At 56.3% G+C, this 15866-nt stretch overlaps 1 protein-coding gene and 1 long non-coding RNA gene across 2 annotated transcripts; one reads left to right on the top strand and one right to left on the bottom strand.

Annotated features, from left to right (window-relative positions):
• Positions 1 to 45: 45 nt before the first annotated feature.
• Positions 46 to 1752, bottom strand: LOC138416246 (uncharacterized). The gene is made up of 3 exons (XR_011247597.1): positions 1674 to 1752; positions 1281 to 1455; positions 46 to 800 (listed from the first exon to the last, which is right to left on the bottom strand). It is a non-coding gene; the product is annotated as an uncharacterized lncRNA (long non-coding RNA).
• Positions 1753 to 3915: 2163 nt separating this feature from the next.
• Positions 3916 to 15090, top strand: TIMM17A (translocase of inner mitochondrial membrane 17A). The gene is made up of 6 exons (XM_069545062.1): positions 3916 to 4025; positions 8025 to 8124; positions 8247 to 8310; positions 11648 to 11776; positions 12377 to 12487; positions 14604 to 15090. Exons 1-6 carry the CDS (start codon positions 4000 to 4002, stop codon positions 14687 to 14689), a joined length of 516 nt encoding a protein of 171 aa, XP_069401163.1. The 5' UTR covers positions 3916 to 3999; the 3' UTR covers positions 14690 to 15090.
• The last annotated feature ends 776 nt before the right edge of the window (positions 15091 to 15866 follow it).

The following is a 15866-nucleotide window of genomic DNA, read 5'->3' as shown; positions in this document are numbered from 1 at the left end:
CTCCGTCAGAGCTGTTTGAAACTTGAGGACATTCCAGAGAATCTTGGAGCGCTGTGTGACCAAATTTAGTACAGAGCATTTAGCCTTTTAAAGACAAGGGGGACACGCAGTGAGAAAAAGATACAAAAATGTAGAGGCTGGCAGGAGCAGACGAGAGCCACAGAGAGCCAGCAAAGCGGGCAGGACGCGGGCTCCCCGAGCCGCCGGCCAGGCCTGCCCTGCTCACCGCACATGTGGCGCCCCGCCAGGGTGGACGGCGCTGTGGTCAGCGCGTGGCCCACAGCCTCCTTTCTACTGTATTTGGTAATGTGCTGGGGACTCCCCAACTCTGCAGCCCCAGGAAAGCGATGCGGTTCCAGAAGCTCCGAGCCACCCCGCCCACCCACTCTCCTCTGCCCAGGAGCATGCAGGCCTGGCACCGGAGGCTCCAGGCTGGCCCAGACACTTCCCGAGAGAGAGGGACAAAGGAAGCCCTCTGTGTTCCCAGACGGAAAACAGGAGTGTTTGGGGGAGAAAGTGGGACGTGCGGGAGTCAGGGATTTCTGAAAGGGCCGTCGGCCTCCAGATGCTCTGAGGGGGAGGCCTCCAACCTCCCTCGCCGGTCTGGCCCTTCTTCTGCTGGGGCATCTCCTGTGCGGGTGTCGGGAGGAGCCCCCGGCCCTCAGTGCGTAGAGATACAGAGTACGGCTCGGTGCGGTGTGTCTTCAGGGAAGTTCAGCTCCGGCCATTAGGAGGGATCCTGTTGCCACGGCCTGGCAGCTTTTGCTCCGGTGCTTCCACTGCGCGGCCACCTTGCCGTCCTGCACAAGACACAAGGACACTCAGCCTCCCATCGCAGAGTCTAGAAGTCTCGGGGTCGCCCATCGCGCAGCGGCTTCCATCTTCCCTGGCGACGTTCCACCCTGAGCCAGAGAGAGACAGCCACATGTCGGCGCTTACTGAGCCCAGGGACCAGCTGGGAGAAAAACTGGCCCTGGCACTGGGGGCCCGCTAGTCTCACTTCGGGATGAGGCTGGAGGGGGAGTGGGCTGGCTGGTGGAACTGGAGTGCAGGGGCGAGCGGGGAGGGGGAGCAGGGGCTTCGGGGCCCCGGGGCTCCTTCTTTTCAGAACACATGCTGATGAGTGCTGACTACGTGACAGGACCGGCGTCTAAGAGCAAGGGGTGCTACTAAAGACAGGAAATCAGTGTGTCCTGCCTTCCCGGAGCTTCCAGTCTAGTGGTGAAGACAGTTAACAGACAAATACTTTCAAATAATTTACTGAAAAACAGAGAGCTCACAGAATGTCTCAGAAGAGAAGCGCAGGGGCGGCAGGAGCACGGCAGAGAGGCTACTTCCACGGTTCACGCTCAGGCTCCCCGGGCAGCTGACCTGGTCCCCTAGGTCCTGGGCCCACTGCTCACCCCACACGGGTTCTGGCCAGCCACCTCCTCCTCTGAGATCCAGCTCCATCATCTGTCAAATAAAGACAGCACTGCGCCAGCCTCGGAGGGTGGCTGTGGGCATCAGGTATAAGGCGCGGGGTTAATACAGCTGAGGGGCAGTGAGCACGCAGTCACCAGCTGCAGGGGCCACGATCGTGCACACTAACTCCGGGCCTGGGTCCTGTCTCCGTACCCCACCTCCTCTCCACCCACACGGGCTCGCACGAATGTACGTGTGTGCACGCTCACCGTCCACCTGGCGCTCAGCATTCACTCAAGGCTGGTATGTTTAGATCTCGCTCCCTCCCCCGCCCCTCACCGACCAGGCCCTGCAGAGACACAAGAGTAATTACAGCCGGTCATTCTCTTTCAAATGTGAAATCGATTGAGGTAAAAAACACCTACACGTGCTACAAGGGAAAGTATTAATAAAACAGGAGAGGGGAAGCAACCGCCCAGAACTCCAGGGAGACACACTAATCTTGTGGGGAGTCAGGCAGCCCCCAGTGGGCACACCAAGGCCCTGGGCTGGCCTAGGGGGCTCCGGGGGCCGTGTGGTCAGAAGTGTCTCTCGCTCCCACCCCCCGACCGTCTGTCTGGGCCTCTCTCCCACCCAGAAGAGGCGCCGTCTTCTGTGACCAGAGCTCTGGCACCATCCCAGCCAGCTTCTCGACAGGGCAGGTGAACGCGGCTCTGTCCAGCCCCGAAGCAGGCTTCCTTCTCCTGAGGCAGGGTCACTCGGCCCAGGGCACCTGGTTTCAGAAGTCGTCTCTTCCTGCAGGTTCTAAACTCAAAATATAAAGCAGAGCTTCCACACTTGCAGGGCAGGACTCACAGCCTCCTGATCAAAGAGTGACAGGATTATGGGGCAGCCTGGCCCCCAGAGAAAACCCAGCATCACTGTACCAGAGGGAGGGAAGGCCTGGGACCCCACACCCTGCCCGAAAGGTGCGGTACAGGTGGCGGGCAGGGAGCTAGAAGCAATTAACTAATGCTTAGAGTGGCTCTCAGCTGGACTGAGTGGACCCAGGAAAGCCACATTTTCAGGACTATTGGGTGGCAGTATAGTGTGGCAGATGAGGCCGTGTCTCCAGAATCGAATGACATGGGCTCAAATCTGAAATGTGTGCCCTTGAGTGAGTTATTTACCCTTTCTGAGCTGCAGGAAATGGAAGACAAGAACCCTAGAAGCACCTGGAGAAAGAAGAACGCTCACTGCAAGCGCCATGGAGTTACTGAAGACGCCAATACGATGGCGCGCACAAGGCAAGGGGCGCTGCGAGCACTTGGCCTGTCCGTGCCGTTTACGGCCTCCCCAGCTTCCTCCCCGTCAGGGAGGCCGGAGGTTCCTCTGGCGAAGCAGACTCTGCCTCTGAAGCCAGCCCCTGGCCTGGCCCACACTCCTGGGAGGAGCGGAGAGCCCCAAGAGAGAGGGCAGAGGGCACACATCTTCCTGAAAAGAGGGTGGGGGAGGGGGGAGAGGGCAGAAAAGAGCCCACCTCCCCACCCCCACCCCTGCCCAGCCTAAACCCCCATCAGGCCCCAGTCATAGACCAGAGCCCCAGACCCAGAGCCGGAGGTGGTGCCAGCCTCACTCATCCACAGCCATCAGGCCAGGTGGGGCTGGGGGCGGCGACCTCCTGCTGGGTGGAGCTGTTGAGGCACCCAAGCCTCTGGCTCACTGGAGCTCAACCCACTGGGGAGTAGGACCCTCTAAGGGGATGTCGGTTCTGAAAACGTGCATCCCTCTGCAGGTGTGAGTGTGGAGAAGGCTTCTCCCTTGCATCCTCCACACAAGATGCCATCAGTCTGTGAGCTCACTGTACATCGCTATTACCCTGGAGGGCAGACAGTCTGCTCAAGTGAGGGGAGAGAGAGCTGTACCGTTAGTGTCCTGGAGCGTGAAGACCCCTGCTCCAGGGGCAGTCCTGCCTCAGCCTTGTCAGGAGACCTGCTTATAGCAACGGTTTCCAAGGGGAGACCTTCTCATGCTCCGGTGTGTAGAAACCCCCAAGGGTCACAGCGTCCCAGATTATCAAAAACATTTAAGGGACACCCACTACTTCCCAGCGCTGAGAGTCAAAGGACCTGGGCACTGCCTGCCCTCAGGAGCTCCGGGAAGTCGGTGGGGCCTCACCCACCCAGACGAAGTAGGTAGCATTCATGCACACTTGACAGCCAGGTGCTAGAACAAAGAAAGGGGTCCAGGAGTTAGGGGAGCTCCAGCGGAGCAACCCGGGCGGGTGACTTCAGTGATGGGTACCTCTCCGCACCTGGGGCCCCGCCCCGCCCCCGGCACCCTACGCCCCGCCCCCGGCACCCTACGCCCCGCCCTCTGCGCCGGAGCCCCGCCCACTCCCAGAGCCCTGCCTTCCTCCAGGAGCCCCGCCCCCAGCCCCGCCCTCTGAGCCGGGGTCCCGCCCTCGCCCCGCAGCTCAGTCCCCGGCTCCGATTGGCTGCAGCGGGAGGCGGCCAGCCAATCCTCGCAGAGTCTAACGCTCTCCTCCTGGGATCACTTCCGCCGCCGGGCCGGCCCCGCTCTGTTCGCCCGGCATCGCGGAGCCGCGGAGGCAAGATGGAGGAGTACGCGCGCGAGCCCTGGTGAGCCTGCCTGCCGCCTGCCCCGCTGCCGCCTTCGGCCCCGGATCCCCGGGCCCCCGCGCTCCCGGTTCGAGGCCGCTCTCAGCTGCGGGCTGGGCGGCGCCAGGGGCCGGGGGTACCCGGACGTGAGCGGCCGGCTGGGGCCGCCGGAGCTGTTCCCGGTGACCTTGCGGCGGCTCGAGGGCGCCCCGGCTCGTCTGTGTCGCCGCGACCCCTGCCCGGCGGCGTGTGGGGAGCATCCCCGCTGCCCGCTGGCGGCCCTGCGAGGGGAGGCGGCCGTGTCCTGGGAGGGTCCGCGTGGCGCGGCGGCTGCGGTCCGGGCGGTGGGGAGCGGGCGGTGGAGGGGGCCCCGCGTGGTGGGGACGGGACGGCGCGCCCAGGAGAACGGGGAGAGTAGAGTGTGCTCGCCAAGTCGCCGACAGCGGTCCGTTCGTTCGTCTGTCCCAGGAGTGAAAGCGTGGAGGAGTTCAAGCCTTCTGGGGTCAAGAATGACAAATCAGATCTTGTTATTTGAGTTCTTGTGCAAGAGTGCAGGGGCAGGAACCAGGGTGTTCTCCAGCTGTGTGAAAGGGCCCAGGGCTTTGACACTGCCCGAGCTAGCCAGGCTGCTGCTTCCTGCTGTTGTCCTCTCTGAAATGAGACAGAGCGTGTGTTTCAGCGCCTCCCAGCTCTTTAAATTTATCTTCTCCAAAGACAGTGGCCCCCCTTCGTGGGTGGTGCTCAGGTGTGCAGGGCTCAGCGCAGCGCCGCCGTTGTCACTTGCTCCTCCGTATGTGACACGGAGCGGTAGGAGGGGGAAATATGTGACTGTGTTGGGTTAAAGATTTTAGAATATTAAATTTCCATTCTCTATTCAGTTTGTTCAGTCTCTAGGTTGTGTCTGACTCTTTGTGACCCCATGGGCGGCCGCACACCAGGCTTCCCTGACCTTCACTAGCTCCTGGAGTTTGCTCAAACTCATGTCCATTGAGTCGATGATGCCGTCCAACCATCTCATCCTCTGTTGCCCCCTTCTCCTCCTGCCCTCAGTCTTCCAGCGTCACGGTCTTTTCCAGTGAGTCAGCTCTTCACACCAGGTGGCCAGAGCGTCAGCTTCAGCCCTTCCAGTGGATATTCAGGGTTGATTTCTTTTAGGATCCATTGGTTTGATGATCTTGCAGTCCATGGGACTCTCAAGAGTCTTCCCCAGCACCACAATTTGGAAGCATCAATTCTTCGGCACTCAGCCTTCTTTATGGTTCAGCTCTCACATCGGTACATGAATACTGGAAAAACCATTGCCTTGACTATACGAACCTTTGTTGGCAAAGTGATGTCTCTGCTTTCTAATACACTGTCTAGGTTTGTCACAGCTTTCCTGAAAAGGGGCAAGCATCTTTCAATTTCATGGCTCCAGTCACCATTCGCAGTGGTTTTGGAGCCCAAGAGAAGAAAGCCTGTTACTGTCTCCACTTTTCCATCTGTTTGATGGGACCCGACGCCATGCTCTTGTTAGTTGTTTGAACGTTGAGTTTTAAGCCAGCCTTTTCACTCTCTCACCTTCATCAGGAGGCTCTTTAGTTCCGTCCTGAGTATGTCATAGCTTCATCTTCATCTTACTCTTTGATCACGTGTTCTCAGAAGCCCTTGGTCTGTGGTAGAAAGAACTTGGGGGGTTTGTATTTGAATTGGTTCTATCAATACCTGTGTGATCTTGCTCAAAGCGCTTCATCTCTTAGCCTCTGTTCATCTGTGAAATGGAGAGGAAACAGGAATATTCTTTTGCAAAGTTAAAAGACTAGGCGCTCTATAAGGGCCTCCCTGGTAACTCAGATGGTAAAGAATCTGCCTGCAATGCAGGAGACCCGGGTTCAATCCCTGGGTCGGGAAGATCCCCTGGAGTAAGAAATGGCACCCCACTCCAGTATTCTTGCCTGGAAAATCCCATGGACAGAGAAGCCTGGTGGGTTGCAGCCCATGGCATTGCAAGAAGTCGGACATGACTGAGCAGCTAACACTTCACTTCATAAGGAAATAGGCTGGCTTTCCAGAAGGTAAGGCTGTTTGCGTCATAAACCGCCTAAACCATGTACTATGCAGCCACTCAGTCTTAGCTGACTCTCTGCGTCCCCATCCCCTTGGACTGTAGCTGCCAGGCTCCTCTGTCCATGGAGCTCTCCAGGCGAGAACACTGGAGCGGGCTGCCAGTAGATCTTCAGGGGATCTTCCCGACTCGGAGACTGAACCTATGTCTCCTGCACTGGAAGGAGGATTCTTTACCACTGAGCCACCGGGAAGCCCACCGTATTGGGTATTTAAAAATGGTAACTTTTGATCATGTGATTCATTATTGGTTCCCTGTTGCCCTGTGTTTGCCTGGCATTTATGTTTAGAGTCTGGGCTCAACTTAGCTTTGTGAGGGACACTGATTTCCGCAGAATCGGTTCAGAAGCTGTTTCCGTCTTGCATTTTTTTATTATTATTTTTTTTTCATTTGTTTTAGACATCATCTTGTGGAATACTGTGGCTGCTCTCTGATCTGAATCCTGCTGTTTTTTACTGATTTTTAAAATGCTCATTTCCGTTCTGATCGTAGGATCATTAACCTTTTACAGCTAGTGACTCTCCTTTGTCTTTTTTTTCTTTTTTTCTTGGCTGCACCAAGTAGCTTATGGGATCTTACTTCCCCAGCCAGGAATCAAACTCGGCCTCAGCAGTGAAAGCACCAAGTCTTAACCCCTGGACCACCAGAGAACTCACCTCTATTAATGTTTCTGCTGGTTTGAGGAAAATCCCCTAACCCTTCTCAGTCTCAGAGCGCTGCCTCCTCATCCTTTAGTGAGAGGTCAGGTTGCCCATGGACTGGGCTGCCTTTAGACTCTGACTCAGTACGTTGTGGGTGGAGCCTGCCCGGAGCCTGCCCAGAGCCTGCTCATTGAAGGGAGCCTGGGGTAGCCAGGCCGGGAAGCATCCGGCTGACGGTTGGGTGTCTGTTGCATGAGATCTTCATTCCGTACCAGCCTCTGGTTTGTATTAGGCTTGGAGAGGACAAGGTGTTTCAGCTTCAGGGTTTTGTATTTCTATCTGGCAAAGTCAGAAATCGCTCATTATTCAGACTCTTCAGCAGCAGTGATGCACTAGACTCTCATGTACTTGAGCAGGTGAATCGCCCACTTCACCCTGGAGATTAGAAAAGACGCTTATTTATGAACTGGACTATTCACAGACTTGTTTTTTCTTTTCGCCATGCCTTGCAGAATCTTAGTTCCCCAACCAGGGATGGAACCCGGGGCCACCACAGTGAAAACGCTGAGTCCCAACCACAACCACCAGGGGATTCCCATTCCCAGACTAAGTTTTTAGCGAGCCAGATTCCTGGAACGTCAGTTCCGTTCCACTGATGGAATCCATCAGATGTCACGGTGCTGCGTGCGCTGGGGAGCTGCATTTGGAGACCAGGTTACAAATTTAACCTCTAGTGATCAGATATGAGAGGTTACCAACGTGCTAAGTGGATCTGATACAAACTAAAGTTCCAAGTGCTAACGTGGACTCAGTAAACCTGAAAAGAAGTTTTAAAATTTAAATATTAAACGGTGTGTCTTCCTCTGCCCTTGCTGAAGCCTGATTCTTTGGGTCTCAGCTTTAAATTTTGCTCCTTCTGGAGAGCTTAGCTTGATCGTGAGGCAGGTGGATCACCGTTTGGTTATAGTGTGATTTCCTAACGCTTGTTAGTTTGCTTAGCGCCGCGCCAGCTTAGGGTAGATGCACCAGCAGCTGAGTGAGCGGGGGAGCGCTGTGAGCAGCAGGGAGCTGAAGCCAGTTCCCTCCCTCAGCTTGGAGGACTCCGGCGGCGCAGCTCCACCTGTCTGGGATCCTCTTCTCTGTTCTGTGGGCCGGCCGTTCCTGGTTGCCGTGGGCCCTGCACTGGAGTCTGGAGTGTCCCTTGTCAGCAAGGGGTTCTGTGGCTTGTAAATGAGAGCTGTGCTCATCTTGGGCCTTTCCCTTTCCTGTCCGTAGCCCCTGGCGCATTGTGGACGACTGCGGTGGGGCCTTTACGATGGGAGCCATAGGTGGTGGGATCTTCCAGGCAGTCAAAGGCTTCCGCAATTCTCCGGTGGTAAGTGGGCGACCAGCCTCACGGTCCCATCATGTGGTCGCTGTTTGCTAATGTCACTCGGGCCTGTCAGTGGGCTGGAAACATGTCATTCTCCTGACACATCTCCTTTTGTTCCCTTACAGGGAGTAAACCACAGACTACGGGGGAGTTTGACAGCTATTAAAACCAGGGCTCCGCAGTTGGGAGGTAAGCAGAGTGTTGCTGTTTGAACTCCAAACATTTTTTTATGTGTTTGTTTTTTTTAAGATGAAGCTCTGTTTTTTGTTGATTTTTTCCCCTTTTCTTTTGTAGATTTTACGAGTTAGTGATCTTAATTAGGTCTAAATAACTGCTTGTCCCCTTCTGAGGGTTCTTGGTTCACGATTCAGTCCAGCTTAGATTGCAGCGCCCAGCTGGAGCTCTGCCTTCAGAAGCTTGGTGGCGCTCTGCCTCTGTTGGTCTTTGTTTTATTTTCCCCTCTTGTCCAGAAGGAAGACGGTGTGTCCACAGCTTAGGTTTGTGAGTCTGGAGTGATGGTGTCTAGGGTCGCGTGAAGCTGATGAGTATGAGTGGAAGGGTTGGGGTTCGCGAGCGCTTGGTGGGACTGATGGGGCTCCTCCCATCAGCTCCTGGACGTCAGTGCAGAAGTGAAGGAGATGTTCCTCACGCTCTTTAAGCCTGGTTACTCGGAAGCTGGGAGAAGAGAGGGCAGGAAAGCCGGACACTTGTGTCTGCTTACAGAGACGCCGTCAGGCCAAAGGGACCACGTCCAGCACGGAAGCGGAGCCAGCTCCCAGCCTCCGCTTAGTCTGTGCGGCGGCGGAGATGGTCCCTCTCTCCTCTCTTCATGCGGCAGAAGAGATGGTCTCTCTTTCTCTCTTTGTTTTTATAGCATGTTTTCTCTTTAGAAGGTGGTAGCTGGCCTGTGCTGTTTATTGAGTGCCTGTCGCGTGCTGAGCTTTCCAAGTGCTCCATTATTTTATTTAGCCCTCATGGCAACACGGAAGGCAAGTAGTAGTATCTCTGTTTTCCAGCGGAGGAAATGGAGGCTCCAAGGCTGACGTGATGGTGTATCTGTTTCCTGTTCTTCCCACTGTGATAGTTGGACACCTTGGAGAGTAAACTGACTCATTTTCCTCTGGTCTAATGGTTACCACGTTGTTCAGGGGTGATAAGTAGTAAAGACGTACACACCCCCCCCCCCCCCCGACCTTCGATAAATGCAGAGGCCCTGTGAGTGTGAACAGGCGTCTTGAGAGGCTGCTTCTATCACGTGCGTTCTCACTGGATAACAGAACAGGTGACTGTCGCAGCCAGGGTCGGCCTGAGGGGCTGTAGCAGCTGAACACACGGTGGGACCGAAAACAGACGAAGAACTGAGGAAACCTGAATCCAGTACGGACGCCAGTTAGTAATGTACCGGGTTTGGGACTTCCTGGCTGTCCAGTGGTTAGGGACCTGCCTTGCAGTGCGGGGGACACGGGCTCAATCCCCGGTCAGGGATGCACGGGGCGGCTGGGCCCGCCGCCACAGCTGCTGCGGCCGTGCATGCGCCAAGAGCCCAGACTGCAAGAGGGGAGGCCTCCACAGGGAGACCGCCGCCCCCCGCAGCTGGAGGGGAGCCCCCACAGCTGGAGGGGAGCCCCCTCAGCTAGAGCGGAGCCCCCTCAGCTAGAGAGGAGCCCCCTCAGCTAGAGAGGAGCCCCCCACAACTAGAGAGGAGCCCCCCACAACTAGAGAAAGCCCTCACCCAGCGAAGAAGACCCCGTGCAGCCAAAAAGAACGAATTAAAAAACATTATTTAAAATAAATGCAAATACTGGGATGCGCTTTGAATTTAGTTCAGGGAGTATAGACTGAGCTCTTCCAGCCAAGCTCCTGGGAAGGGCACCGTGGGAAAGCCATAGCTGTGTCCTGAAAGGTCTTCTGTTTCCAGAGCGGAACCAAGATGCTTTGACACGTCCCGTTCTTCCAACACGTCTGTGCACCTGGACTCGTCCCGAGTGTGGTCACCATTCCTTCCCGTTGAGAACAGCACTTGGGAGCACAGTCTGGGCCCTCGCATCGTTGCTGTGGGCTGTGGCCATTCCCAGGCCTTCTTAGGAGCGCCCTGTGTATTTACTTATGTGCACGTGGGCCCTCTGACTGCTTAAGCACACGCACACGTGTAGACCTGTCTTCTGTATACCTGTCTGCATTGGAAATCGGGTTCACAGTGACAGCCCTGATTCCAGTCCAGGCCCACAGAGTCCTCCTCCTGTCTCCCTTTGTACACCTTCCTCCCTGCCCGACACCCTTCGACATGGGCACATGGACCCCCGTGCCTGGGAGCATCCCTCCTGTGGACCCCTGCTCACCTGCCCTGGCCGCGGCTGCCCTCTCGGGCCCCCGTCTGCATGGACCAGTCCCCATTCTCGTCGGCCCCTGGCTCACTCTGGCAGGCATCCTTGGGGTGGGAGGTTCCCACCTTGAGGAGGAGTGGAGTGGGCGGGCCTCGGGTGAGTGTGGTCAGGTGACTGACACGCCTGGGCGTCGTCTCTCGCAGGGCAGGGCCCCCCTGAGCTGGAAGGGGTGACTCAGTCCTGTCATCTGGAGTGTCTGGTGCACGGCCAGCGGTGAGCAAGGCTGTTGCTCAGCTGACTGGTGGTAGCGTGCGGGGAGGAACAGAGGTCTGCTGATCGGGCTCAGACCCTGGCCCTGGCCAGCCCACCCCTGCATCCGGAGGTTTCAGAGGGTTCGGGATCCCAGCACGAGGGCTCCTCACATCCTTTTTCTTACTTTTTAAATTGTAGTAAATACAAGAACCCTTTCTGTGCAGCACACGCTGTGTGCTCACATTAGAAGACTTGGAAAACAAAAGCACAAAGAAGCTGACGCACCTGTTGCCATCTGTTACCATCAGCCCCTGGAGCTGCTGACAGCAGAGAGCTCGGTGTCTCCTTCCTAGATTCCGTGTGCACTCCTACACTCGCACGTGTGGGTGCTTGTCGTTTTTACAAACCAGTCACCATCTAGGAAGAGTTTCAGGGTGAAGTAATCTGACTGAGGGCTGCTTTCAGCTTCGTGCTTGAGGAGTGAAGGGGGAAAGGAGTGGGGAAGGCAGTCTCCATCCCTCGCGGCGGCTCCATAAGTCTTGCCACTCACGCTGCCCTATGCTCTGAGTCTGTGACGCACTGCAGAGCACCTGGGCGTCTTCTCTGTTCTCACTGCGGACTTTCAGAGAGCAGGTGCTTAGTGGCTGTGACTGAAGAAAAGGAAGAGACGAAAGGGGAAGCTGTGTTAAAGGACGGGAGGCAGGTGCACGCGCTCTGCCGAAGCGGCTCTGAGTGTGCGGAGCCCGGGCCGCCGAGGCTTCGGGCCGTGGCGGCTCACTGATACAGCCCGAGCTTTATTAAAAAGACACGCATTCTGACTCTTGCTCAGCCCTTAGAGTGCGGGAATTTAAGAACATAGTGAGTGTTGTTGTTTCAGCTTGTTTTTGACTATAACGTTTAAAGTGTAAGATTAGAACAATGAAGTGTGTTTTGTTCCCTTAATTAAACAGGGAGCTTTGCGGTTTGGGGAGGCCTGTTTTCCATGATTGACTGCAGTATGGTTCAGGTCAGAGGGAAGGAAGACCCCTGGAACTCCATCACGAGCGGCGCCTTGACCGGAGCGATCCTGGCGGCGAGAAGTAAGACGCACATGCGTGTTGCCGTCTGACCCGGCGCGCCTGTAGCGGCGGAACCGCGCCTCGTGGCAGCCGGTTTAGTGTGGGTGCGGGTGTGAGCTGGGCAGAGGGGAGGGATCTGTCACTTGGAATGTTGAGCGTGTGAGCACCTGGGGCTCCGCCCAGTAACTGCCGAGGTTGGAGCCGCTCACAGCCCAGTTCCCCCCGAGCAGCTGTGACCGGGCCTCTCCCCCCCGGGTCTGCACTGAGCTGTGGACCTGCCGCACAGCGCTGTCAGCGTAGAGTGCAGAACCTTCCGGGTCCCGGGGTTAGAGCAGCCCGGAGCTCCTCTGGGCTGGGGGGTGAGCCGGGGTCACCGGGGGGCGAGCCGGGGTCACCGGGGGGGCGAGCGTGTGGACTTTGTGGGTCGTGACGCCTCTGTCACAAGCACTCGGCTCTACCAGCACAGCCCGAGAGCCACTGCCGACTGCACGTCGTGTTGTTCCAATAAAACTTTATTTGCATAAGCAGGCCGTGAGCTGGGCTTGGCCTGTGGACGGTCTGTCCGTCCGTGCCCTGACGCTAACCTGGATCTCTGTCTCCCTCCCCCACCAACGCCCTCAGACGGGCCAGTGGCCATGGTCGGGTCGGCTGCCGTGGGTGGCGTTCTCCTGGCTCTCATCGAAGGCGCTGGCATCTTGTTGACACGCTTTGCGTCTGCCCAGTTTCCCAACGGTGAGTCGTCTCTCTGGTAGCACACAGCCCAGGCATTTGGAATGAAACAGAGTCTGTCTGCTCAGACGTGGCCGTCTGAGCTCCATGCACGATGGGCGCGTGTACTGAGCTCGGTGAGGAGTGTGGGCGCAGGGGCAGTTCTGGTTGAAAAGGTCGGTGTGGGCGCAGTGGACTGTGTGTGTGCAGAGGAGCACCGAGCTCGGCGCGACGGCAGATGGCCTGCCCTGACCTTGCTCATGGATGTCAGGCCTCGTCACCACTCGTTTGCTTCTTGTAAGAAATTGCTGATCATCTTAGATCTGTGTGAAGGGAGGTCCTGTAGCTGTGGGAGGCTCGTGGTGGCCAGCCTGTGTCCTGTGTGTGTGTGCGTATGTGTGCGCGGGTGTGTGTGTGTGCAGGCGTGTACTGGCCGCTGGGGGCAGTGGGCATGTGGGAGGCTCGTGGTGGCCAGCCTGTGTCCTGTGAGTGTGTGTGCGCGGGTATGTGTGTGTGCGGGTGTGCAATCACTGGCCGCCGGGGGCAGTGGGCACGTGGGTCTGGCACATGCTCAGAGGAGCGAGGCGAGACCTGGGGGTGGTGCTTCCTGGGGCGGGTGACCCCTGGTCGGGGGCTCACTCTGGAGCTGGCAGGGAGAGCTGTTGACGCTGGGAGTGTGGCATGGTGCTGCCTGCCCCTCCTGTCCAGTGCCGGGGAGCGTGGAAGGCTGGGCCACCAGCGCCTGTGATGTGGCCAGGCGGTGTCTGCTCCACAGTCAACATGTGTGGGTTCCTGGAAATCAGAAAACGTGAGTTGTCTCAACAGGGACCTTCCTTGACGTCGTAAGGCAGCAGAAAGACACAGGATCATTGAGTGGGGATGGCGGTTGAAAGTTATTTTTGGAGTTCGGAAAATATCTGGCCCAGAGCTCGGAGCTGGTCACAGCTTCCAGTTCGGTTCGGTTTCCCTGATGTGGGGTCTTCTGGGGCAGGGCTCCCACAGGCATGCTCAGCGCACCAGTGGGTGACCCAGGTGACCCCTGGCCCTCATGCCTCCCTTCTGTTTTCAGCCATCAGTTCTTAATATTCTGTTGTGATTTTGCTTTTGCTTTTCAGTTTAACACTTTAGTTTGAAAGATTTCACGTAAAACATCAGAAAAGTTGTATATTTTCAGGAATTCGGAAATTGACGTAAGGAGAGGTCAGTCACAGCATCTTGTGGGACCTGGTCTTGTTTCCCTCGCTTTAGGGTTCTGTCCTCAGAAGGGGTAGCTGAAGGAAATGCTGTTGAGCTTAGACTGAGATGTTTCCAAAAAGCTTTGTGGGGGCGGAAGTATTTGGAAAGTTAATTGTGTGTTTCCAATTAACTTACATGAAAAATTCTTAAAAAATAAAACTGAATCCAAATGGTAACAAGGGTTATTTTTGGTTTATCTTTTTCACCCAGTGTCTCCTCCAGCTTTCTGGAATGAACATATTTTAGAGTGAAGAAGAGCAATCACTGGGGTGAATGGAGCTCTGGAAAGAGCCCTCTTTCCTGCAGGCCTCTTCCCCCAGTCCTTCAGCCTGCCCTCATGCCCCTGAGGGGAGCAGGGGTGATCACCACCGTCACAGGCTTTCTGTTAAAGAGCCATGTTCTTTCTTGGGTCAGGGAGGCTGTGCCCACCTTCAAAAGCACCGGCTGCTGCACGTGGCGTCTGTGGCAGCTGGGGGCGGGCCTGTCTTCCCACTGCAGAACCTGCTTCTTGCGTGCATCAGTGTATAGATTGTATTACTGAGTTCTCTTGAAATATGACTGAGGTACTTAAACTTGGTGAAATGTCAGGAGGTGTGAGAGATTGGTGCGGTCTTGACACGGCAGCTCGCTCAGCAGTTGCTTTAAAACTGGCGTGCTGCCCCTTGCTGTCACTAGGCCATCGGACTGTGAGGGGCGTGTTGAGCCGTCCATCGGGGGTGGGGGGGCTGCCTATGCTGACAGCGAGGAGGCGGGCTCGTGGGAGTCGAGCAGCCCCACAGACGTCCGATTACAGCTCGAATGTAGCAGCATTTCTTTTTGAGTTGATTGATTTGCTCTCTACAGAGACTTGTTCCTTCAAACTACATAGTGTTTAGGTGGCATCTAACTTCTCTCTGAACTGCAGGGCCTCCGTTTGCTGAAGACCCCTCCCAGCTGCCTTCTGCGCAGTTGCCAGCCTCGCCCTTCGGGGAGTATCGGCAGTACCAGTAGGACTTCCCTCCCGGACTCGCACAGAGGGAGCTCAGTCTGAGGAAGGATGTCGGAAGATCAGGTTCAGTCTGGTTCTAAAACCGCGGTGGGGACAGCTGTGGCCAAACAGGCTGTGAAGAGACTTTCAGCACCTTTTTCTATTTAAAGGAACATGGTTGGGGTGGCGGGTGGGGTGGGGTGGGAATCTTAAAAGATAATACATTTATTTATTCACACGTGGATTGCATTTGTGATCAAAATAAATGTCTAAAATCCTTAGAAGGAAACACAGTGAGTGCTTAGAAGATGAAGGACCGCACGGCAAACAGCCACGAAGCGTGACTTTCCTCGGGGGCTTGTCGGCCTGTCTTTGCTCTGTTAGTCGAATAATAAAAAATGCCTGGAGATCGCCCTCTCTTTTAGGATGAGTTCTAGAGTTCTGCATTTCATCCTCAAATTCCGACAAGGCAGAGTCCACTGAAGACTGCGTGCGGCAGCCCGTGGGTCCATGCACGGCGCGCGCCGCTCGCTGGGCGCCGCTTGGCCTTCCCCCTGCGGGTGCAGCTGCGTCCTGGTTCATGGGTGTTGGCGGCAAGACGCGAACTCCTCACCTTCGAGGCTTCTGGGTTTCGATTCTTAATCATCAGCAAAGCTTCCTTCCAGTAAACCCAGCTCTGTGTCAGAGGTTCGTGGAGCAAGTGATAGCGTGGAGAAGGCCGGTGTCTCCTGTGCTTTGTGTGCTGGAAAGTATATAAAGTCCAGGCTGTTTCAGTGTGTGGCCAGCCCTTGAAGCTGATCTTTGTAAGGGGTGTCCTCTGAGGTCTGGCTGGGACTAGAAACAGATCGGCAGCTCAGAATCGGCCACTTTGCTGGTGGTGGAAATGCCCAGGGGCCCTCCCGAAGCCGGGCCGTGGCTCTTCCCCACTGCCTGCCCGGTGTGACTGCCGTGTGTGTGGTGAGCTCAGTGCTGCGCATGTAGCAAGCGCTGAATTTACTCCTGCTGGTGTGAGCTTTGTCTGTGTGGTAGAATACACAGGACGAAATGCTGCTTTTAACCGTTAAGTGTACAAGTCGGTGGATATAAAACAGCGCATCAGCCACCTTCAGCATCCCACAACTTCTGCAGCAGCAGCTGGGGGGTGGTAAGCCCCCCAACCCCACCCCACCCCCAGCTTCCGGCAGCACAGGTCTGCCTCCC

The sequence above is a fragment of the Ovis canadensis genome, chromosome 12 (genome assembly GCF_042477335.2).
Source record: "Ovis canadensis isolate MfBH-ARS-UI-01 breed Bighorn chromosome 12, ARS-UI_OviCan_v2, whole genome shotgun sequence".
Taxonomy (NCBI): Eukaryota; Metazoa; Chordata; class Mammalia; order Artiodactyla; family Bovidae; genus Ovis; species Ovis canadensis.
The sequence above is the reverse complement of the archived record's forward strand: the minus strand, read 5'-3'. Positions and strand labels throughout refer to the sequence as shown.